At 37.9% G+C, this 25,045-nt stretch overlaps 1 protein-coding gene across 6 annotated transcripts in view; it reads left to right on the top strand.

Annotated features, from left to right (window-relative positions):
* The window catches only part of Fam126b (family with sequence similarity 126 member B), a 62,358-nt gene extending 38,011 nt beyond the window's left edge, over nt 1-24,347 (top strand). For 3 of the 6 annotated variants that reach the window (XM_035440958.1, XM_035440959.1, XM_035440961.1), the window contains 8 exons: nt 891-971; nt 4,290-4,405; nt 7,625-7,720; nt 9,376-9,492; nt 10,316-10,403; nt 14,372-14,531; nt 15,288-15,542; nt 20,008-24,347. In XM_035440958.1, the coding sequence (XP_035296849.1) occupies nt 891-971; nt 4,290-4,405; nt 7,625-7,720; nt 9,376-9,492; nt 10,316-10,403; nt 14,372-14,531; nt 15,288-15,542; nt 20,008-20,606 (1,512 nt within the window). In that variant the 3' untranslated portion in view covers nt 20,607-24,347. The remainder of the gene's footprint in view (nt 1-890; nt 972-4,289; nt 4,406-7,624; nt 7,721-9,375; nt 9,493-10,315; nt 10,404-14,371; nt 14,532-15,287; nt 15,543-20,007) is intronic. The other 3 variants (XM_035440960.1, XM_027396951.2, XM_027396955.2) reach the window with 3 other exon arrangements.
* Nucleotides 24,348-25,045: the final 698 nt, after the last annotated feature.

Raw genomic sequence — 25,045 nt, 5'->3', positions numbered from 1 at the left:
TCACTTCTGCTGGTGTCTGGAGATGGGTAGTTACTGATGTCTAAAGATTAAAGATGCCATATACTAGAGAAAGGAAGAACATCAGTGTTCTTTTGTTTGTTTGTTTTTTAAGATTTTATTTATTATGTATACAACATTCTGCTTCCATGTATATCTGCACACCACAAGAGGGCACCAGATCTCATAATGGATGGTTGTGAGCCACCATGTGGTTGCTGGGAATTGAACTCAGGACCTCTAGAGAGCAGTCAGTGCTCTTAACATCTGAGTTGTCTCTCCAGCCCTATATATTTCTTTTAATCAAGATTCATTCTTAAAATGTTCTCACCATAAAAATGGTAACTGCAGTATTGGATATTTGAATAAGTTTGTTTATGTTAATCATTTCACAATGTAAATGTATCAAAACTTCACATATACTGGAAATATATGTGAATTCTGTCAGTTATGGCTCAGTAAAGCTGGCAGACACTTCAATTGTGTTATAATAATGTGCTCTTCTCTTAGTAAGTGTGGGTCTCTTACTTTCAGTCAAGTTTTGTTCACCCATGTTTCTTCTAAAAGATGTGGTCAATATATTGCCCTCTGGGATCTAATCACTTTAATCTTCTTTTTCCATGTACACCTGCTTCTTTGCTTTTGCTGTCATGTTGGATTTGATGTAGTGTAATTTGTGATCAGTATCTCTGTGGGTAACAACTCTTCCACAAACATATACCAATTTGCTAATAACTTTGAAAGGGTATGATACAATAATAATATTTTATGTACTATTATTTGTAAAACTTTCTCACAATTACCAATAGTATATTCTGTTAGTTAAGGAAGTAATTTTTACTTATTTTGCTATAGACTTGATATTACATTGTTTTGTATATTTTTTACTATAGGAAATTGCTGATAAAGATGGAAACAATAAAGTGCTGTCTTTCACTATCCCTTCCTTATCCAAGCCTTCAATATACCATGAAGTAAGTAACATTGGAAACATGGAATGTTTCAAATTATGTTGAGAAAAAGATTTTTAAAAAAGTATCTTTTGCCAGAGGTAAATATTGTACTTTTTTGTTTTGTTTCTGTTTTGGAAACATGACATTTTGTAGCCCAGGCAGGCCCAAACTTACCAGGGGGTTAAGGTGACCTTGCACTCTTAAACTCGCTTCTGTCTTCCAAGTGAGATGATTACACCACCATGCAAGGGCCCAAATATCTTTTCTTTTTGGTGTAGAGCTGGGATGTCTCAGTGGTTAAGAACACTGACTGTACCTCCCCCATGTTCAATTCCCAGCATCCACATGGTACGTCACAACCACTTGTAAATCCAGTTGTAGGTTCTCCAACACCCATCCTCTTCTGGCATGCATCTGATAAACAGACCTACATACAGGCAAAACACTCATACACATTTAATGGAAGCAGGAAGGGAGGAAGAAGGGATGGGAGGGAGGGAGGGGGAAGGGAGGCAGGGGAGGGAGGGAGGGAGGAGGGAGGGAGGGAGGGAGGGAGGGAGGAAGTAGGTATTGGGCCAGTAGATGACTTGGCACATAAAGTTTCCAGCCACCAAACCTGACAACCTGAGTTTAACCTCTAGGACTATTTAGTGGAAAGAGAACTGACTCTCATGAATTGCCCTCTAAGTTCCATATATGCACACATTAAATGAACTAAATGGAGTAAATTGTTAAAATTTATTTATATGTTATGTTTTTCGGGGTTTTGCCTGCATGTATGTCTGTGTGAGGGTGTCATCCCCTGGAACTGAAGCCACAGACAGTTGTGAGCTGCCATGTGGTTGCTGGGAATTGATCTCAGGACCTCTGAAAGAGCAGTTAGTGTTCTTAACCACTGAGCCATCTCTCCAGCCCCTGTGGAGTAGAGATGTGTGGTGTCAGATTTATGATAAGGGAATTAGTATTTAATGGAAAATTTTCCTCTAGTTCTTGTTATTCATTTATTTTTCATCATCAGTATCATTTTCAACCTTTTGTTTTGTTTTTGTTTTCTGACTCAAGGTTTCACTATATAACAGTGGTACTCGATCTGTAGATCAGGCTGGCCTTGAACTCCTAAAGATCCACTTGCCTCTGCCTCCCAAGTGCTGGGATTAAAAAAGGTGTGCACCACCAACGCCCGGCCATCTGGGTTGTTTTTAAGATCTGGCTATTACAATAATGTTGCTATGAACATAGTTGAGTAGATGTCCTTGTGGTGTGAATGTGCCTCCTTTGGTATTGCAGTGGTATTGCAGGGTCTTGAGATAGATTGATCCCTAATTTTTTGAGAAGTCGCCATACTGATTTCCACAGCAGCTGTACAAGTTGCACTTCCACCAGCAATGGAGGAGTGTTCCCATTTCTTTACATCCTGTCCAGCATAAGCTGTCATTGGTGTTTTGATCTTAGCCATTCTGATCAGTGTAAGATGGAATCTCAGAGTAGTTTTGATTTGCATTTCCCTGATGACTAAGGATGTTGAGCATTTCCTTAGGTGTCTCTCTGCCATTTGAGATTGCTCTGTTGAGATCTATACCCCATTTTTTAATTGGATGGTTTGGTAGTTTGATTTCAAGTTTCTTGAGTTCTTTGAATATTTTGGACATCAGCCCTCTGTCATATGTGGGGTTGGTGAAGATTTCTTCCCATTGTGTAGGGAGCCATTTTGTCTTGTTGACTGTGTTCTTTGCTTTACAGAAGCTCTCAGTTTCAGGCAGTCCCATTTATTAACTGTTGCTCTCAGAGTCTGTGCTGCTGGTGTTCTATTTAGGAAGTGGTCTCCTGTGCCTATTCGTTCAAGGGTATTTCCTATGTTCTCTTCTATGAGGTTCAGTGTGGATGGATTTATATTGAGGTCTTTGATCCATTTGGACTTGAGTTTTGTGCATGACAATAGATATGGATCTATTTGAGTACTTCTAAATGTCGACACCCAGTTAAACCAGCACCAATTTTTGCATATGTTTTCCTTTTTCCATTTTATATTTTTAGCTTCTTTGTCAAACATTAAGTGTTCATAGGTGTGTGGCTTAATATCAGGGTCTTCAATTTGATTCCATTGGTCTACCTGTCTGTTTTTATGCCAATACCAAGCTGTTTTCATTACTATAGCTCTATAGTAGAGCTTGAAGTCAGTGATGGTGATGCCCCCAGATGATCCTTTATTTTACATGATTGTTTTGGCTATCCTGGGTTTTTTGTTTTTCCAGATGAAGTTGAGTATTGCTCTTTCAAGGTCTATGAAGAATTGTGCTGGGATTTTGATGGGGATTGCATTGAATCTGTAGATTACTTTTGGTAGGATTGCCATTTTTACTATGTTGATCCTACATATCCAAGAGCATGGGAGGGAGATCTTTCCATTTTCTTATACCTTCTTTAATTTCTTTCTTTAAAGCCTTGAAGTTCTTGTCATATAGGTCTTTCACTTGTTTGGTTAGAGTTACCCCAAGATATTTTATGTTATTTGTGGGTGATGTTTCTCTGATTTCCATCTCAACCTGTTTGCCATCTGTATATAGGAGGGCTACTGATTTTTCTGAGTTAATCTTGTATCATGATTACATTACTGAAGGTGTTTATCAGTTGTAGGAGTTCTCTGGTAGAATTTTTGGGGTCACTTATGTATGCTATGATATCATCAGCAAATATCGAGAGTTTGACTTCTTTTCCAATTTGTATCCCTTTGATCTCCTTTTGTTGTCTTATTGCTATAGCTAGAACTTCGAGTTATATTCCTTTTTCAACACACATTATCCTGTCTGTTTTGTGGTTCATTGAAGTTATTTTTAAATTAATTCCCCTGAAACTTTATTTTGTGTTCGAAACAGTATATCTCCTATTCAACCAGGAATCATTTTGAAATAGAATATTTCTGAGTAATTTTAATTAAGTTATTTGTATTGTGTTAGGAAATAAAATGGATAGTAGTGATATTAATAAATGGTTATTCTGACAAGAAAAACATGAAGTCAATTGCATAAATTGGTTTTTATCATATTGTTTATTTTATATAAGTAGTTATGTATTCTGGAATACAAACAAATATAAATATATTTCTTTCAAACCTAAGTGTTTTCAGTAGCTTTTCTTTTTCCTAAATACAGAGTAACTCCATAAAATTTCAAAAAGTATAGTCATATATTTCAAATTTTGTGTGTCTTATACACATAATTTCCAAAAGAAAACATAAAATGTCAAACTACATTTTATTTAAACAATTAAATATGATTACATGATACAGATTTTTACTTCATTTTGGAGACATTATCTCATGCTATATCTTATTTTTTGTAGCCCTCAACAATTGGATCCATGGCTTTAACAGAAGGGGCATTATGTCAACATGATCTCATCAGGGTTGTTTACAGTGATCTTCATCCTCAGAGAGAAACATTCACTGCACAAAACCGGTAATGATTAAAACTATATAATGAGGGTTGGAGGGATGGCTCAAGGGATAACCACTGGCTGCTTTTCTAAAGGACCTGGATTCAATTCCCAGCACCCATATGGTGGCTTACAGCCATCTGCAACTCTGGTTCCAGGGGATCTAACACCCTCTTCTTGCTTCCAAGGGCACCAGGCATGCATGTGGTACACATACATACATGCTAGCAAAACATTCTCGTGCATAAAATAAATCTAAAATAATTAAAAAAAAACCTTACACAGCAACAATGGTTAATTTATGCTTAATAGCTAAGTGTAACTAACTTCATTTCAAGGTTGATATGAGTAGAGTCCAAAAATTAAATATATCATACTGGTGAAATGCATTGTAATACAGGCTGAGCATCCTTGTCTGAAAATCACTTTTTTGGCGGGGTGGTGGTGGTGGGGGGGGTGGTTTGAGACAGGGTTTCTCTGTGCAACTTTGGCTGTCCTAGAACTCACTCTGTAAACTGGATTGGCCTTGAACTCATAGAGATTTGCCTGCCTTTCTGCCTCCCAAGCATTCGCCACCACCTCCTGGTCCTCTCTGAACATCACAAATCTGAAATGTTCCAGAGTCTGAAATCTGGTGAACACCAGCATGATAGCTCAGGTAGACAATCCGCACATAGTCTGTGTGAGTGGGACACAATCAAAATGCAAGGGCACTAAAATATTCTGTAAAATTACCTTCAGTCTATGTGTGTATAGTACATTTGAAATACAAATGAATTTCTAGTATAGATTTGGGCCTTACCTCCAGAGAAGGCACACATGGCAAAATCTGAAACATTTCTGGTCCTTAGCATTTTGGGTAAGAACTACTCAGAAATACTTTTTTTGTGTGAACTACATCTGCACCACTCATCCTTGTCTCTCCAACTCTTTCTGTGTCCCACCTCCCAAATCTTCATTATTGTTGTTACATGTATATACATGTATATATATAGACATGTATATATAATCTACTGAGTCTATTTGCTTGAATATACATATATCTAGGGCTGACCACTTGGGATTGGAGAATTTATTTGGGAGCTTGTCCATGGAGAAAACTGGTTCTCCTCAAACAGCATCCATTGACCATGTCATCATCTACGGGCAGCAACCTTGTGGCATCACTATTTCTCATCTATAATCAGATTCTTCCCTTTTCCCCTCTGTACTTTAAATGGCTCCTGCTGCTTGAGGGAAATTTTCTGCTTATGGGGAAATTCAGCAAACTATTAAACAAGGTTGATATAGCCAATCTCACAGGGCTGGTGAGTTTGCTCAGCATTTAAGAGTACTCACTGCTCTTTCAGAAGACCAGAGTTCGATTTCCAGCACTCACATGGAAGCTCACAAGCACCTGTACCTACAGTTTCAGGGCATTAATGCTCTCTTCTGGCATCCTTAGGCACCCCAGTCATGCGTGTGCTACACAGACATACAAGCAAAATGCCCAGAGCATAAAATAATAAACAATAAGTCTTTCCCTATCCTCACTGGTACCTGACTTCCATCTTCTGATCTTAGTAGGTATAGTGATGGCATAATTTTTACTGTGAAGTATCTTGTAAATATACATAGTTTTACCCCCAGACTAAATATGTGTTACGTCCACACAGTTCATTAATAAAAATTGTTGTCTCCCATCCCTCCTCCCTTCCATTTTCCCTATTCAATATGTAGCAACTTTTAGACCATGGTTCTCAACCATGGCATCTATCACCTCCTACTTATACCATTTAGCAATCAATATGGAAGATTTATTTTATTGATATAGCTGGGTCAGAGAGAGGGCTCTTGTGTATCTGGTAGATAGAGGCTAGGAATGCCATTCAGCATTCTGCAGTTTCTGCAGGGCACCAGATGCACTGGCACTGGAGTTGCAGATGGTTGTGAGCTGCCATGTGGGTGCTGGGACCCAAACCCACAAGACTAGAAAATGCTCTTATTCAGACATCTCTCCAGCCCCTTGATTTAATTGGTTTTGTGGTTTGATTTGATTGATTGGTTATTTTTGGTTTGGGGTTTTTTGTTGTTGTTGTTGTTTTGAGACAGAGTCTACCACTGTGTAGCTGTGACTGGCCTGGAACACACTACATAGACCAGGCTAGCTTCAAACTCACAGAAATGAGTCTGCCTCTGCCCTTTGCGTGCTGGGATTGAAAGTGTGCTCCACTATACCCAGCCTTAAATTTTTTTAGTTTTTGTTTTTTTGAGGCAGGTTCTTTCTACATGGTCCTGACTATCCTGGAACTTTCTCTGTTGATGAGACTGGCCTTGAGCTCACAGAGATCCACCTGCCTCTCCTTCCTTAGTGCTATAATTAAAGGCATGTTCCACCATGTCCACACTTAACTTTTTGTTTGTTTGTTTGTTCTTTCTTTGTTTATTGTTTTTTGAGACAGGATTTCTCTGTGTAGCTTTGGAGCCTGTCCTGGCACTCGCTCTGTAGACTAGGCTGGCCTGGAACTCACAGAGATCTGCCTGCTTCTGCCTCCCGAGTGCTGGAATTAAAGGCGTGCATCTCTATTGCCCAGCTTCCTTTTTAAGAAAATATTGATGACAGCAAGGGCTATGGTTCATAATTAGAAGAATAGAAACAAACTACTGAGGAGGATTCTCTTTTTTTTATTTTTTAAAATTTAAATTAGAAACAAGATTGTTTTACATGTCAATCTCCTTTCCTTCTCCCTGCCCTCCTCACCTGCCTCCCACTAACACCCTACCTATCCAATACCATTTCTGCTCCCCAGAGAGAGTGAGGCCTTCCATGGGGGAGTCTTCAGAGTCTGTCATATCCTTTGGGATAGGGCCTAGTCCCTCCCCGCTATGTCTAGGCTGAGGGGGTATCCCTCTATGTGAAATGGGCTCCCAAAGTCCATTCCTACACTAGGAATAAGTACTGATCTACTACAAGAGGCCCTATAGATTTCTGAGGCCTCCTCACTGACACCCACATTCATGGGGTCTAGATCAGTTCCATGCTGGTTTCCCAGTGATCAGTCTGGGGGCCAAGAGCTCCCCCTTGTTCAGATCAGCTGTTTCTGTGGGTTTCACCAGCGTGGTGAGGAACATTCTATAGTAACCTGATTAAGAAGAAACCATGAAGATTTATGTTAAGGCATTGCTATAACCATTTAGTAAGTAAATAATTTACTGTTGCTTCTGAAGAAATATTTGTCATTATTTTTTTGTTATTTTTCTAGGTTCGAAGTCTTGAGTTTTCTCATGCTATGCTATAATTCAGCTATTGTGTATATGCCTGCCTCATCTTACCAATCTCTTTGTCGAATGGGTTCCAGGTAAGAAGAGTAATTTTTATTATCGTCCATATTCATGTCATTATTTGGGAAGTATTATATATGCCAGGCTGTTTAGCTTCTGATACATAAAATTCATGGAGGTCTCATTCCTATAGGAACAAAAATTATTTTAAGGGTCTGGAGAGATGGCTTAGCCGTTGAGAGCATTGACTTCATTTACACAGGATGGGTTCACTTCCCATTATCTACACAGTGGCCTACAACTATCCTTATTCAGTTCCAAGTGTTCCAGTGTCTCTTTAGAACTCTGGTACTGCACTCACATGAGTGCACATAGAAACATGCAGACAAAACACTTATACACATTAAAATACATAATTAAAAATTGTAAAAAGAAGATTATTTTAACAGAATATTTCCTAGCTCTACAAGGAGCTGGTCAAGTCCACTAAGTTTAGGATCATTTCTAGTATACCAAATTGCTTCCTGATGTATTGTTTTTATAAATCATCTTAAGAGTTATGAATAGTAGACCTATATATGGGAAAAACCTTAAGAATGCAATTCTTTCCCTTATATTTTATTGTTTATTTAAAACATGGCCTCTTGTAGTGTAGGCTGACCTTGAACTCCTGATCTTCCGGCCTCCATTTCCTCCACTGGGATTGTAGGCATGTTTCTTTATATGTTTTGTAAACTATTGTCTGTATTGGAAAAGATTGATGTAGTGCCAGTTATCTGTGTGATGATAAAGGAGTATTCTCTGTGTACTACAGATTAGTCTTAATTCAAAACTTCTAGGAAGTTAGGCTTGGCTGAAATTTAAATATCTACTGTAGAAAAAAATATTTACAGTAATATAAGTAATAGTGTCACAGAATTTCAAGTTCTGAGCTTATATATTACAACTGACTTTCAATTTCAGAAAATTGAGTGCCCTCCCACCCCCCAAGAGTTAAACCTTATACAATGCTATCCAGGCAGTGGTGGAGCACGCCTTTAATCCCAGCACTAAGGAGGCAGAGGTAGGCAGATTTCTGAGGCCATCCTGGACCTCAGAGTGAGTTCCAGGACAACCAGGAAGGAATACCCTGACTTGGGGGGGGGGCATGGGGGGTGTGACACCACATTCAGTCTTTTTCTTAAGCTACATAACAAATTCTTGCACCAACAAGATGGCTCAAATAGGTAAACAAGCTTGCTGATAAGCCCTTAAAATGTGAGTTCAGTCTCTAAAACTCAAACTACAAAGCTGGATGCAGGAACTCTTGAAGTACAGTGGCAGAAATCACACACTGGGAGGAAAGAACTGAGTTCTCAGAAGTTGCCTTCTGATCCCCACAAACATATTGTGAGATATACATGCACACAAAATCTTTTGTTTTGGTTTTTCGATACATGGTTTCTCTGGCTCTGGCTGACTTAGAACTCACTCTGTAGACCAGGCTGGCCTCAAGCTCACAGAGATCCACCTGTCTCTGCCTCGTGAGTGCTGGGATTAAAGGCATGCAAGGCATCACTTGTTACTTTTTATGTAGTCTACTAGAATACATACTTTGTGAATAAAGGCTTGCTTTGAAAATAAAGACGAAACTTTCTATGTCATTTAGCAGGCATCAGTAACCAAGGGAAGACTTGTTAAATGAATGATTAGCCAATCAGGAATTCTCACATTAACTACTGTATTTTTCTAGGGTTTGTGTGAGTGGGTTTCCAAGGCAACATGAGAAACAGTGGAAGGAAATCTGTGGTCGAATAGTATTAGATCCTGAATTTATGGTGCAACTTCTCACAGGAGTTTACTATGCCATGTAAGTAGGAAGAAGATGAATTCTTCTGCACAGGGGAACATTTTATATTTCTTTTTCTTCTTTCTCATAGAATCCTTTGTCCTGTGTTAGACCTTGTTTTTGTAATATACTACCTATTCAATACTTTTAAAATAGTTAATAACATGACTAGTCATAAAATTAGATCCATCTTAGAAATTTTTAAGTTTTCTATTTGGAAACTGTATCATTTCTATGTAGTTCATTATCATGATTATCATGAATACTCTAGATTACTCTGAATATCAGCGCATGGTAAAAACCAATTTGTGTATAGAAACCTCTATAAACTACTTTAAACAAAGAGTTGAAACCTTCATTTTTTTCTTTTTTTTTTTCTTTTCTTTTTTTTTTTTTTTTTTTTTTTTTTGGTTTTTTGAGCCAGGATTTCTCTGTGACTTTGGAGGCTGTCTTGGAACTAGCTCTTGATTTTTGTTTGTTTGTTTGTTTTAAAGTTTTTATTTATTATATATACAACATTCTGCCTCCATGTATGCCTGCACACCAGAAGAGGGAACCAGATCTCATTATGGATGGTTGTGAGCCACCATATGGTTGGTTGCTGGTAATTGAACTCGGGACCTCTGGAAGAGCAGCCAGTGCTCTTAACCTCTGAGCCATCTCTCCAGCTCTGGAACTAGCTCTTGTAGACCAGGCTGGTCTCAAACTCACAGAGATCCACCTGCCTCTGCCTCCCAGTGCTGGGATTAAAGGCAAGCACCACCACTGCAGGGCACTTAGAACTGTTTTAAAGTGCTGAAAATTAGGGCTATCTATTAAAAGTACTAAATAATCCATCCCATAGGTATAATGGACAGTGGGACCTTGGCCAGGAAGTACTTGATGACATCATTTATAGAGCTCAGCTAGAGCTCTTTTCTCAGCCACTCTTGGTAAGTTATTTTTATTTTTTTTAATACTCTTTTCACCCCTTGTGAAGAGTAGAGGTTTATTTATGTCCTAGCTCTGGAGGTGTGTTGACTCCCTCCCCTCTCCCTGGGTATTTTGAGACAGGGTTTCTCTGTGTGACTTTGAATCTTATCCTGGCATTCACTCTGTAGACCAGGTTGGCCTTGAACTCACAGAGATCCACCTGCCTCTGCCTCTGCCTCCTGAGTGCAGGAGTTCTGTACTGTTTTCCTGCATGTATGTCTGTGTGGGTGGGTCAGATCTTGGAGTTACAGACAGTTGTTAGCTGCCATGTGGTTGCTGGGAATTGAACTGGGTCCTCTGAAAGAGCAGTCCGTGCTTTTAACTTCGAAGCCATCTCTCCAGCCCATGTTGACTCTTCTGAAAACATATATGTGCTAAAAATGTTACCATGGGACAGAGGGCAGGTGAGATATTGAGATAAATTGAAAAATGAGATGTTTTGAAATCTTTAAGAAAAGAAAAACCAAGTTGATCATAATAACTTACACTGCAATACCAGCACATGGGACCAAGGAGGAGGTGATCCTCAGCTACATAGTAAATGACAGTAAAGCTCTGTTAAAGAGGGAACAACCACATAAGTTTTATTCAGATGCATAGAAAAAAAAGGCTGTTTGGGCTTATGTGAAATCATTTTGTTATTATAATCAAAGCTAGGACAGTTTAGAAATGAAGTAGTCACTGAAGGAGATCATTTTTCTCCACATAAACCTTTAAATCCTAAATGATTACCTTTATATAAAAAAGTTATTGAGCTGGGTGGTGGTGGTGGAGCATGTCTTTAATTCTAGCACTTAGGAGGCAGAGACGGGTGGATCTCTGAGTTTAAGGCCAGCCTGATCTATAGATTAAGTTCCAGGACAACTAGGGCTACAAAGAGAAACCCTGTCTCAAAAAAAAAAATTTTTTTTTAAGTCCATGGCCTGTGAGGTCACAGGTGGTCATAGATAGGAACAATGGGTGCTGAAATCCATGGGCCATATTGAGCAGCTCCCCCCATCATTGGCCCTGGGATAGCTGGCCCTATCCCTTACTGAACACTGCAGCAAGAGAGCTGCCCCTGCATTTGGAGAGATGGCCTCACCTCTCACCATGGGCGTGGGAGAACTGGCTCTGCCCCTTCCCATAGTGAGGCCATCCCAGTGGCCCAGACCAACCAACTCATCTACCACCCAGACCCAAATCCTGGGCCTTAGTTTGGCCCACCCTAACATCTACAACATCTATGGACCTGCTGGAGTGTGTGAAAGGACTGGTCCTGTGGAACATTAACTGCAGGATCTCCATACCTTAGGGCAATAGCAGGATATCTGAGAGGAGTTTTGGTGAGGGTCCAGTGATGATGGTATGCCAGAGGCCTTGAACCAGACCAATGACAGTTGGACAAAAGGGAATATACTATGTGACACACCTAAATACCCAGTGCCACTAGGATGTATGAAGAGGTGTGAGAAAGATATAAGAACAGAGTGGTTTTTGTTTGTTTATTTTGTTTTTATTTTTTGGAGGGTTGCTGCAGGGTGAGGGGAAGATACTGAGGAGTTGTGAGATGAGTGTGATTGGGGTGCATGATGTGAAATTCCCAAAGAATTATGTTATTAAAAAAAACCAAAAAAGTAAAATTAATATGCAGTACACAAAAAGAAGAATATTCTCTGTAGGCATAAGAAAACTCCAATTATAGTTGTATTCTGTTTTAAAGATTCCATGCTTCCCAGTGTATAGGGACTTGTGAGATGACTCAAGATAAAGTCACAAGCCTGACAGCCTGAGTTCAGTCCCAGAACCCTCATGGAAGGAGAGAACTGGCTCCCACAAGTTGTCTATCTATGGTCTCCAGAGTCATGCCATGGCATATTCACACACACACACACATAAATAAGTGTAAAAAAAAAAATCAAATACATATGTTGGGCCAGCAATATGACCCAATGGGTAAAGGCTTTTCCCGTGCAAATCTTTAAACTAGAATTCTATTCCCAGCACCTACATAAAGATGGAAGGAGAGAACTGACTCTATAAAATTGACCTCTGACCTCAATATGAGCGTAATGGCAGCCCCCCACATGTACATGCATACACATACATACACAATAACAAAAGGACAAATGTAAGAATACAGTAGGGGAAGACAATGCTTTGGTGATAATGTGACTCTGACCATCCCCTTGCAGAAGCAGTTTAATATGAGTGCTTGTTTTCTTAGATTCTTTATCCCACATCCAGTTTTGTATGTCCGGAAACTAATACCTTTAAAGATCATTAGAAAGGGCTGGAGAGGTGGCTCAGTGACTAAGAGCATTGGCTGCTCTTCCAGAGGACCTGGGTTTGATTCCCTGCATTCATATGTTGGCTCACAACCGTCTGTAACTCCAGGTCCAGGAGATGTGATGCACTCTTCTGGCCTTTGTGAGCACCAGGCGTGCACGTGCATGTGTGCTTGTATGAATGTATGAATGTATGTATGTATGTATGTATGTACGTACATACGTACCCATATACATAAAAACGAAAGCACTAGAAATACATTACAGTTACTTTTTTGTTTTGTTTTTGGGATTTTGGATTTTTTGAGACAGTTTTTTCTAATAGCCTGGCTGTTCTGGAACTAGCTCTGTAGACCAACCTGACCTTGAACTCAGAGATCTCCCTGCTTCTGCCTCCTGAGTGCTGTGATTAAAGGCATTTGCTGATTACTTTAATTGCAAAGAAACAAAAGTAGTCTAAGTGTTCCCATAACAGAGAGTAATTGAAATTTGATATTTCCTTAATGAAATTGTATATTTGAGAACTTATGTTAAAGAAAAAAAAAACTTAGGTTAAGTGGGAAAGTATATATGTATTTTAAATCTACATAAGAAAGAGAAAACAAAATACTAGTAGTTCTAGGTAATTTGACTGTATATGGGCCCTCTCTTTTCTCCCTTCTTCCTGTCTCTTCCTTCCTTCCAATGTGTCCCAGTCTGGCTTTGAATTTATAATTCTGTCTTGGTCTTTCAAGTGCTAGAATTATAGGTGCCACCAGGCCTGTCATGCTTTTATTTTTTTTACTAGTTATTAAGCTTTCTGTAGCAGTTTTGTGATACTTAGAATGCTTATGCATTTTCTACTTGGGATAGTTTTTAAAGGTGTCTTATTTACTTATACCATTTTTAATTTTAACCTCAAATAAATTCATTGTGTGTAGCATTTTTTTCATATCTAAAGCTAAACAAAATGGAGAAACAAGAATCTTCTGGATTACTGATACTTAACCTTACTAATATCCATCAAGCCTTGAAACACCTTCCTACTCCAGGTCTGTGTGGGTAGATTAGACATACTTTGCCAGGTTGTTGCATCCAGCATGTCCTTGTCCATGTGCAGAAGGAAAGAAAGACAATCTTCTAGCTCAAGGTCTTTGCTGGATTACCACTGACCAGTTAAGAGGCACAGGCAGATGGCAGTTGCTTACTAACCAGATTTCCCAGTCTTCTCCTTAGAATCATAAATACCAGGAGACAATGCCAACATGTATTCAGGGCAAATCTCTCCTCATGGTCACACAGGAGTGCAGAAAAGTGTTACTGTTTTATCACAGATTAAGTTTTCTGTTATTTATCATATGAAAAGGCAGGGATTTATTCTAACTTGTTTTATACCTTGGTACATATATTAAACATTTTTCTTTGGAATGCTCTTTGCTTTTGAAACTCAACAACTTCAAGAATCCAGCATGGTATATGACTTACATTTTAATAATAAATTTTTATTTGAAAAGAATATATTATATTGAAAATAAATATTTCTGACACGTCGTGCTTTTATATTATACAACTTTATATGTTACAAGCTTGTCATGTTCAAAAATAGTGTAAACATGCATTGTAGAAGAGGTAAGAATTGTATGTTGGTTGTAAATTTGTATAGACTTGTATTACCATTGTAGGTTGCTAATGCCATGAAGAATTCATTACCATTTGATGCACCTGATTCTTCACAAGAAGGCCAGAAAGTACTTAAAGTAGAAGTCACTCCTACAGTGCCGAGGATTTCTCGGACTGCAATTACAACCGCTTCAATCCGTCGTCATAGATGGAGGAGAGAAGGTAAGCACAAAATTTCCATAGTTGACTCATAGATAAGTAAACTTATCACTGTTTGTACGGGATGTGCTACTGCTTGATAGTAATTAATGTTCTGTGTATTGAAGTAAAATATTTTCATTTTAAAAATGGTACTAGAAATATGGCAATGCTTACTTTGATGTAAAAATACATCTGTTCATAAAGTATAAAGATGTTAGACTGTTCTATTAATGTTTAAACATAAAATAAGACCTAGTTAAATTTTGTCTCTCTTTTTTTTAACTAGTAATAAAAATAGGGAAAAAATGTTGCTGTAAGCCTATTAACTGGAAAAAGGTACATGTATGAGCACTGAGGGAGAAAACTGTATGACTGGTCAAACTAACAGTAAAATACAAGCTATCCATAAAAGAATTGGTTTTGTTTTTTTTTTTTCCTTTGGTTTTTTGTTTTTTATATTTGCTCTTCCTTTTTTTCCCTAAGAACTGAACCCAGCAATATTTTATAGATATTTGTTACTTACTATTCAAGCTGTCTTGCTTATGAGACATTGTCATTTTTAATGATCCTATTTTTCTGTCCTATTCATTTGCAAACCTCACATTGTTCATCTGCCGCCTTATGTGTGTGCAAGCTGGGCACACACATGTAACTATAGAGATAATGTTTGTGTTAATATCATATCCATATATACATTCTCTTATCTGCCTGGGTCAGAATGCTCAGAGAGGAACAGAGCAGCACAAAAGTACTAAAATGTTATATGTTGAATCCCAGATGGCTTTGACTTCTCAAACGAGGCTGACTCGAGTATTCCTGGCTCCCCGATCCAACCCGGCTCCACTGACCTAGGGATCAAACGTGTGCAAGAGGGGGAGGTGCGCAGGACCCCTGAGCATGGCTCGCCGGAGCCCAACTCGGCAGCAGCCACAACAGAGGGTAGGACAGAGATGAGGAGGCAGAAGTCAGTGAGGCAGTTGCTGGAGAAGGATCCTGGCTCTCTGTCCCCAAGCAGAGCACCTTTCCATTCTAGTGTGTGTCTCCACTACCCCTGGGTGTACTAGCTCCTCTTTGCAAAGCAACCCTCCTCCCCATATGCCTAGCACCAGGTTAGGTACAATCTTCAGTTGCCATTTGTGCTGGCCTGGAGTCTGCATTCCTGTGTCATCAAACAGCTTGGCATGGCTACTAACAAGGCAGAGGGGCCTGGATGAAAAGGTCTGCAAATGCTTGGAATTTTTCATTACTGAGCATGTTTATTCTAACATTCAAGAAAAAATCAAACCGCACCCAATGGTCATGAGCCTTATTAGTCGATATTAATGTGTACACATGATGATTTATTCTGTAAAAGTCTGTGAAAAGAATTTTAAAATACAAGTACATTTAAGAAACTGAAGTGGAGCCGGCATTTACCTGTTTTCCTAGGGCATCCACTTAACAAGTATTTCCCTTCTCTGACAGAATGTTGGTATTGACTGGCTTCTCAACAGCTAGATTAAGTTGCCTAATGAATCAATCACTAACATCTCTTCTCTATAAATGTGCTATCCTGGAGATTCTACACTTCACAGTTTTTTTTTTTTAAATAGTGGTTATAGCTCCCAGATGGAAGTGAACTGTGCTGTTTACAGGTCATGTACAGACGAGATCCTTGTTCCTACAATGTAGGTATTTACAAATAAGAGTCCCATGTCCCATCACCACTTATAAAAGAACACTTCTCTCTGACAGGAAAATATTTGCCTGCTGCTGTGTATGAAATGTCATATGAGTTAGCTTTGTGGAAGAGAGAACTGTAGTCAAATGCTTTCATTATTTAGTTTATTGCCCCTGGAGTAACATTAGAAAGCCTTACGCCAATAAACCTAGAAGTAGCTTTAAAAGAGATTAACTATTTCTACTTATTTTAAAGACCAAACACACATAAAATATTTACCTTCTACCCTAAGGACGTGTCGTTTTCTTTGGTGTATGAGAAATTTGAGCATGCTCAGTAAGAATCTAAGTGTACCCTCAGTTCCTTACCCATTTGCTCAAATGTCTTTACTTCATTTAACAGTATTGCATGTGCATGACCTAGTAACCCCAAATTTGGTCCTGTTTTAGAGACCCTTCTTGACATGGCTGTGGAAGATGTGGCCTTCCCGTTTTGTCTTTCTGTATCTCTTTAACTTACCCCTAGCATTTAGTTGTCTATATGAAAAAAAAAATTTTTTTTTGAGAAAATGAGTACATTTGGAACCTAGACTGGATCCAAATTAAAACAACATGTATTTCTCATTCTTGATGGCTAAATAAACCATTTGATATTTATGAATAACTATTATTAGGCTGTTGAGAGTATTTGTGCCAAAAACAATGCCATATTTATAGACATCTTTGCAAATGTGACACTAGGTTGAAGCATTAATTCATCAGTCGTATTCTTTGAAAAAGAAACTAAAATAGTAATTCCTCTTCAATATCTTTTGGTTTTTCAAGACAGGGTTTCTCGAAACAGGGAGGCTGTCCTGGAAATAGCTCTTGTAGACCAGGCTGGTCTCGAACTCCCAGAGATCCACCTGCCTTTGCCTCCTGAGTTCTGGGACTAAAGGCATGCGCCACCACCGCCTGGCTTCAATATCTTTTTAACTGTAGCAAGTCCCCTGATATTGTTAAACTTTTAGTTTGGGATAGTTTGCAAGGAAATTGAACACATTTCTTTAGCCTGTTTGAAGCTGGGTGTGGTGGCACATGATGTGATCATACCACTCGGGAGATCTCCTGTCAGTTTTTGTGAGCTCAAAGCCAGCCTGCTCTACATAGTGCATTCCAGACCAGCCAGAGAGACCTGTCTCAAAAAAAAGAGAAAGATAATCTTATCTCTTAACCTAGATTAATGTGGTTTTAAATAAGTATTGGTAGATAACATTTTTGGGAAACTTGCTATGAACAAAAAGGTCAGTGAAATACTTTTCAGTTGTGTATTCTTGGAGTCTTGGATGTTGTTACCTACAGAAAGACTACAAAGGGAAATTTGTTTTGAGACAATTGCATTTTTATTTCGTTAGGGTTTTCTGTTGTTGGTAGATTTTGGTTTTTTGAGACAGGACTTCACTATGTAGCTCTGGCTGTCCTGGGAACTCACTCTCTAGACCAGGCTGGCCTCCTCAGAGATCTACCTGCCACCACCTCCCGAGTGCTGGGATCAATGGTGTGTGCTACCACACCTGGCGTCCTTTGAGGGTTTTTAAGACAGAGAAAAGAAAATTGATTAAAATTTATGAGAAGTTTGGTAATTCCCTAGAACAATGAAGCTTTTATATCACATATATAATGTACTTTAAAATAAAACCTGTTTGTAGTAATAATGTTGTTACAATAAAAATGTGTTTATTAGGGCAGGCAAAACTGTTCAGGTGTTAAAGGTATTTGCTCTACAAGCCTAACAATCTGAGTGCTTTGTAGAATTCATGTAAAGGTGAATAGGGAAAACCAGCTCCACAGTTGTTCTCTGACCTACACACACACACACACACACACTCTCTCTCTCTCTCTCTCTCTCTCCCTCATACACAGCAGACACTGATATACACATAATACTAATATATTTTTTAAATTGGTTTATTATATGCTTAAACTTTAAGCTTTTAAGCTTGTGATTTATGTATAATCAACTTTCTATTAAATTGAAATAACAGTTCAGTATATAAATAGCAGTAGATTCTCTTGCATGGTGGCTTTTTATGTTATCATCTCTCTTATAGACATACTGCTTGGGCATCAGACCTGCATGTAGCAAGATTCAGAGCCAACACTAAGTCTCTCAGTCTCCTAACTGGTTAGATAAACCCAGTCCAGTTTTATATTAATATTTTTGATTTGGACTTCTTTATACTACTTATAAATCAATTACTAAAAGAGGTAATTGAATCTGATCTAAAATTTTCATTTTTGAGGTACAAGATGCTCAGTTCTTTTGAAGGGATTGAGAGAAGAAGTGTCAGTTGCTTTTTTTTTTTTTTTTAACCAAATGTATTTCCACATGGCTTTGCATGGTGATTAAACATGAAATTGCTATAGAAATTTATATTTGTACTTATATTTATACTTATACATATATGTAACAAATTGCCTTTTGCCTAATTTGATTCTTTTTTTAGAAGTAAAATTACTAATCCATGTGAAGAAATGTAGCTAAAAAATATTTTTATTTTTCCAGGTACTATGTTAAGTAAAATATTATTTGAATATGTACATTTTGCTTAGGTAACCTGTATGTGAAATTAGTATTTAGATTGTTCCCTAACATTTACCTTAACTATCATGTTAATATCTGTTTTATAGATTCATACTTTCTTTCAGTCTGGAAAAAATATTTTCAATTTTTGAAAGAAGAAAACATTAATTTTGAGACTGTTTGATCATACTTTTCAGTAAGAGAATTGGGCTGTCTGGAAACTACAACCTCATTATAGTATATATGATTATCATCTCACAAAACCTCAAGATGAAGATTCTTTTACTAAATGCAGTGACTGTGTGAGGTGTACTGCAGCATTGCAGTGCTCTGTGAGCACCGTGACAGCACTCAGTCTCCTGTCAAGAATGTAAACTGTGCCAGGCGTTGGTGGCGCACGCCTTTAATCCCAGCACTTGGGAGGCAGAGGCAGGCGGATCTCTGTGAGTGCAAGGTTAGCCTGGGCTACAGAACTAGTTCCAGGACATCCAAGGCTGTTTACAGTGAAACCCTGTCTCGAAAAACCAAAAAAAAAAAAAAAAAAAAAAAAAAACCAAAAAAGTAAACTGTTAGGAAATACGTAATATAGACAGTAGAAATAATCCTGCTAGTTCCCTTCGATACCTCACAATCAGTATATTCTTTATACTGATTAACCAAGGAAATTTGGAAATCAATGTACAGGGTGTGTCCATAAGACAAAAATGAGGTTGTGAAGTTACTACAGCAATGTAATTTTTTTGTTGGCAAATTTAGTAGATAATAAAAAGAAATCTATTAAAAAGCTACACAAATGCAATTAGCTGCCAAATAGATAATGTATTTTTATTATAATTTAAAAGGTTTGGCCTCTAGGCCTGACTAACTTGGTACAATTCTGGGTAACTGAAATTAGAAGAGAATTCCTTTTGTACAGCATGTGTTATATGGTGGGTTAAAGAAAAAATAAGGAAGAGTTTTGTTTAAAATGTGTAGGGACAGTGACTTCAAATGGATGGCAGTGTGTTTTGAAAGTGTTGTTTTAGTTTTCTATGCCTATATGTTAATAGTTTACTAGATAATGTTTGTGTATAATTTCACAAAATCAGGACAAATAAAGCCATGTGTGAACAATGAAGAGCGTGTTAAAATTCTGTGCAGAGGTTTGTTCCCTAAATTAAAATGCTAAGGTCATTACAAACCTATAGCAAACATTCATGAGATTAGGTCAGTGTTACTCACAGCTGCTTTTTACTTAATTTAGCTATTGCTGAATCTGTCTGATTTATTTTTTAGGTGCAGAGGGTCTAAATGGAGGAGAGGAGTCTCTAAACATGAATGATGCAGATGAAGGATTTTCATCAGGGGCTTCTCTCAGCAGCCAGCCACATGGGACCAAACCATCCTCCTCTTCTCAGAGGGGAAGCTTACGGAAAGTAGCAACTGGGCGTTCCGCCAAAGATAAAGAAACAGCATCTGCCATCAAATCCAGTGAGAGCCCTCGAGATTCAGTAGTTCGAAAGCAGTTTGTACAACCAGCTGATCTTAGCATAGATTCTGTTGAGCTGACACCGATGAAGAAACACCTGAGCCTGCCTGCTGGCCAGGTGGTGCCAAAAACCAATAGTTTAAGTCTAATTCGGACAGCCAGTGCTTCCTCAAGTAAATCATTTGACTATGTAAATGGCAGTCAAGCAAGTACCAGCATTGGGGTTGGCACTGAGGGAGTTACTAATCTAGCAGCTACAAATGCTAATCGATACTCAACTATCAGTCTACAAGAAGACCGGCTAGGTCATGCTGGTGAAGGAAAAGAGCTCCTCAGCCCAGGAGCCCCCTTAACCAAGCAGTCTCGATCCCCAAGTTTCAATATGCAGCTAATATCCCAGGTGTAGTTTTGATGTCCCCTTATTCTGCTTACCTTTTAAACTGAACATTTCATTGTGCAAGACAATTCATCCCACATTGTGAAAAAAAAAAAAGGTGTCGTTGTAATCAGATCTGATTTAGCTTAGGTATCTTCATACTGTATTTTGTATGGAAACAGCAATAAGGTTTTCTTTTCCCTTTAATCCCTCTCCACCTATTCCTTGTAATTGTGTTTGTGAAGCAGTGTAAAATGTTTGCCTTTTCCATGCCTTCCTTTTTCCTTGGGTAATGTGCAATCCATCGTAGGCTGATCGGTCCCATTTCAACACTGTGAGACTGAGGAGATGTTAGAGGAAATGGTGTGATCCCTATGAAGTGATTCTTTGGCTTTTGTTTAAAAACAAAACGGGTTTGTTCACATAATCTATGGAACTATGAAGATAACTGGATCATTTTTTTTTTTTTTCTTTCTTAACCAGGAGTGCCTCAGAGATTCTGCTATGACTTTGGACTTCTCTGAGTCTGTGCAATTTTATATTCTTGAGACGCATGGGGGAAGGTGGTAGACTCCTGCAATTGTTTATTAAAATGAGGCTAGCTGCCCCCTCCTTTATCCCAAGGACATAAATGTTTAATTATTGAGGCATTTAAATCAACTTGTGACCACTTCCATTGGAGGGTGGGGCTCAAGTTGATTGTGTAATTGATAATGCACTTTCTCAATGGCTCTCTAGTCATTAACAATATGTCTTCCCTCTTCCCACAAGGACTTAAGGACGTTTCTGCACTTAAAGTTTGAACTAACAAATCAGAAACTCCAAGGGGCATGTTCTATTTCCTAGGAATGATTGACACTTTGGTGCTGGGGTTTTGTGGGGGAAGGGTTTTCTTTGTTTAGTTTGTGTGAGATTGTATGTGAGGTGAAGTTGTAATTGTTTTCCTTTTTTTTCCTTTGTGAGTTGATGATGACTGAAGTAGAAACTGTACGTCTTCAGGTAAAGAGAGGGATTTCTCAATCCACTTTCTGTGATGTCAGACTATTGGAGAAACCCTTTCAGCTGCTTCCTAGATGTACCTAAATTCAGTCAGATATTGGATAAAGAAACCTAAGTCCTGAGGTCATATACTCCAAGGAAATACATCAGGGACAGATAATTGGTTGAAAACACTGATGCTTCAATGTGACACATTTTTATAGAACATTTCTACCAGAGGGTACTGACTTGATTTCTCCACAAGGACCACACTGCCTTTGTGTTTAATGCAATTTGTGTATCTTCTGATTATCTGCAAAGTTTCTCGTTTTTTATAAAACTTTGAAATCATGCCAGTAAGCTAGATGTTGAATGTATGTAAGTAGCATTTGGTAACTGCTAAGAGGCTACAAAAAATACGTTATTGGTTTAATTTTTTTTATTGTGATTTGATTGGATAAGACTTTCTTAAAATCTCTTCTGGGTCTCAGGCCTTGTTTGAAAAATAAGGGAATATATTAGGATTTTGAAAATCAGTATTGTGAGTGACTTCAACTGCTATCCATCTCAAAAACATCAGTTACCCGTGCCCTTGTACATGTAAACATTTATGTATTATTGTGAAAGAAAAATATACTGCCTTTATTGAAAGCAAGTAAGCAAGTGTTCTCTTAATTGACAAAGTTGTTTTATCTCTATTTACAGTAGAGTTTGATAAATTAACCAGGAAAATGCCTCTCATTTTTTTCACACATAAACCACCACCACTTTTGGAAGAGTTGTTTGTCTGTGTGTCTGTTTGCTTAGGGGGCTTTGTGTTAGACTTGTCATTGATTGGATTTGATGCTCTATAAAATTTTTTAGCTCACAGCAAAATGGAAAACTAGAACCTCAGCTATTATTCACATCATTGCCAAAATTTGGAGTAAAACTAAAAGCTGATTCATGATTTGATTTTTATAATATGTATATGCAATTATCACAGATACATTTTCGTCCTACTTCTTTCTATTAATTTAACTAAGTGATATAAAGTAAACAAAAATGTAAAACAGTGAAAACTAGTGAGGCAAAATGTTTTTCTCATATGCTAAACAGAACAGGTTTCTAGTGCATGAGGATGGTGTCAGTCACTGTGCAGCAGCAGATACACACCTATTAATGTAAGAGGCTAATGTGCTCAAGTTCACATAGATTGGCATCTAGATCAAGCATTTTAGTTAAAGCACAAAAGAATACCAAATAATTTGAAATTATAGCATAAACTGTAGTAAATACAGGAAAATGTCCCATAATTAAAAATGTTATAACTGTAAAGTTGGTTTTAAGCTATTTTTCAGAGTCAGGTATGGTGGCAAATACCTTTGATTCCAGCACTCTGGAAGGCAGAGGCAGGCAGATCTCTGAGTTCACAGTCAGCCTGGTCTACAGAGCAAGTTCCAGACAGCCAGGGCTACACAAAGAAACCCTGTCTTGAAAACTCAATCGGAAAAAAAAAAGTTATTTTCATCTTAAGAGGCTTTCATTTTTGGTACGTATAGATTTTATATATACATCCCAATTAATATTTCACAGCCCTGTAACATTTGAATCCTATTCTTCGGCCCGTGATTCAGTCTCAATAAAGAAATCCTTCATTTTACACTTTATAGCCATGGTGTTGGAAAAGTTTCCTTTATAAGACAGTAGTTCAAATGAAATGAGTTAAACTGTCCAGTTTTCTAAGGATCATTTTAACCACTGTGTTAAATGGTTTAAAATGTTTTTTGTTCAGTTATACAGCACCTGCTACAAATGCAAGCCCCAAATGTCCATTAATTATCCTTTAGTAACTTCCCTTTAACACTTCTCAGCTTTCATAAAACTTGATCCCGCTAGTAGAAAAAGACATTTACGGAAGAATATTTGTTTTATATAATTTTAAAAAATGATTGGTGCCAGCCGGGCGTTGGTGGTTCATGCCTTTAATCCCAGCACTGGGAAGGCAGATGCAGGTGGGTCTCTGTGAGTTTAAGACCAGCCTGCTCTACAAGAGCTAGTTCCAGGACAACCTCCAAAGCCACACAGAAACTCTGTCTCGAAAAACCAAAAAAAAAAGATTGATGCCATCATTGCCAGGTCCAATTAAGGAATAGAACATCTGAAGGTTTAGGAGTTCTTCTGGCTGACGTTGGATTTATGTTAGTAATAAGAAAGCTAGAATATAAAGTAAAAAGTCAAATTGCAAATATATTAAGAAGCCAGGGAGGTAATGGTTGTCTATTAAAATCTTGTTCCTTTACTAACAGCCTCACTTTTCCAAAACATTGTTGTGTGCCTGTCTATTGCAGATCAGAATTTCTGTGCTAGGAGAGACCTGAAAGATAATCTAGCTTCTCTTTCTGCCATACACACACATTCATCCTCAGGAAACTGAGGCTCAAAGAGGTTGTGAAATAAGGTCCATAATTAAAGCACAGCCATAATCAAACCTTGTCCCTAGTCAGATGCATAGCCATGCCCACTGCCTCTTGTTACTCATACTTTAGTAAATATGTATGTAACACTTCCATTTCTGCATTTTCTTTATGTTTCTGGTTTACTAGTTGGGTGAACACATAAAGTATTAATTCCAGAAAAATGTAAAATAATAAATAGAGATGGGGATGTGTCAAATGTAGGTATCTGTGTAGCACATTATTCTTTTCTAGTTTATGCCTTATGAATTCTCTGCCACATAACAGTTATATGCTGCCATGTTATTTGTATTTGTGGGGATTTAAATGTAAAATAAACCCAGTGAAATGACTTTGATCAGTGTTTCTAACTATTTGAAAGTGATTTTGAGTCAGCCAGTTTTCAATCACCAAAGGTACATTGTTAAGGATTGCCCAGTAAAAATAAATTCAGTTCCTTTCAGTTTTAAGCTAAAGGGAGACTGTTCCTTACTGTGCTTAGAGAAGATAAAAGCAATATTTTTATGTGTGATTGAAAAGGGTTTATAGTGAATATGAAGATTGTGAGTCCATGAACAGTAACCTCCCTCGTGTATAACATATGTACTGTATGAAAGCAGCTTAAAGTGGTAGTGTCAGCTATGCTCACTGTCTCCAACCTGTAGACTAAATTCCACTTAGGGCCTTTAAATTTGTTAGAATTATTTATAGACACCAGGATACTGAGAAGAACTTGTTCAAATTACTTTGTTTGCACTATTTGTGTGAGTACTTTAATGCAGTGGTGTTTTCCCCACCTCATTTTCTGGTGTTCTTGGTGTCCATTTTTGAGTATTTCGGTTGTTGACAATCGGCTGTCTCATTTAATTCACTGCATGTTTGCTTATAAATAAAAATACTATTTTCTGTCTTTATGGTAGGGTAGCATACTGTAAAACACTGGGAAAGAGGATCACTCCATTTGTGATCTTGGATTACATTATAAAGGTGGTTTTTTAAACCAAAAAAGCTTAGTATTTCAATTATATATTGTTTTTCAATTTAAAGAGAATATGT

This window comes from Cricetulus griseus, chromosome 2 (genome assembly GCF_003668045.3).
Source record: "Cricetulus griseus strain 17A/GY chromosome 2, alternate assembly CriGri-PICRH-1.0, whole genome shotgun sequence".
Lineage (NCBI taxonomy): Eukaryota > Metazoa > Chordata > Mammalia > Rodentia > Cricetidae > Cricetulus > Cricetulus griseus.
Note: the sequence above shows the minus strand (reverse complement) of the source record. Positions and strands in the feature narration are given on the sequence as shown.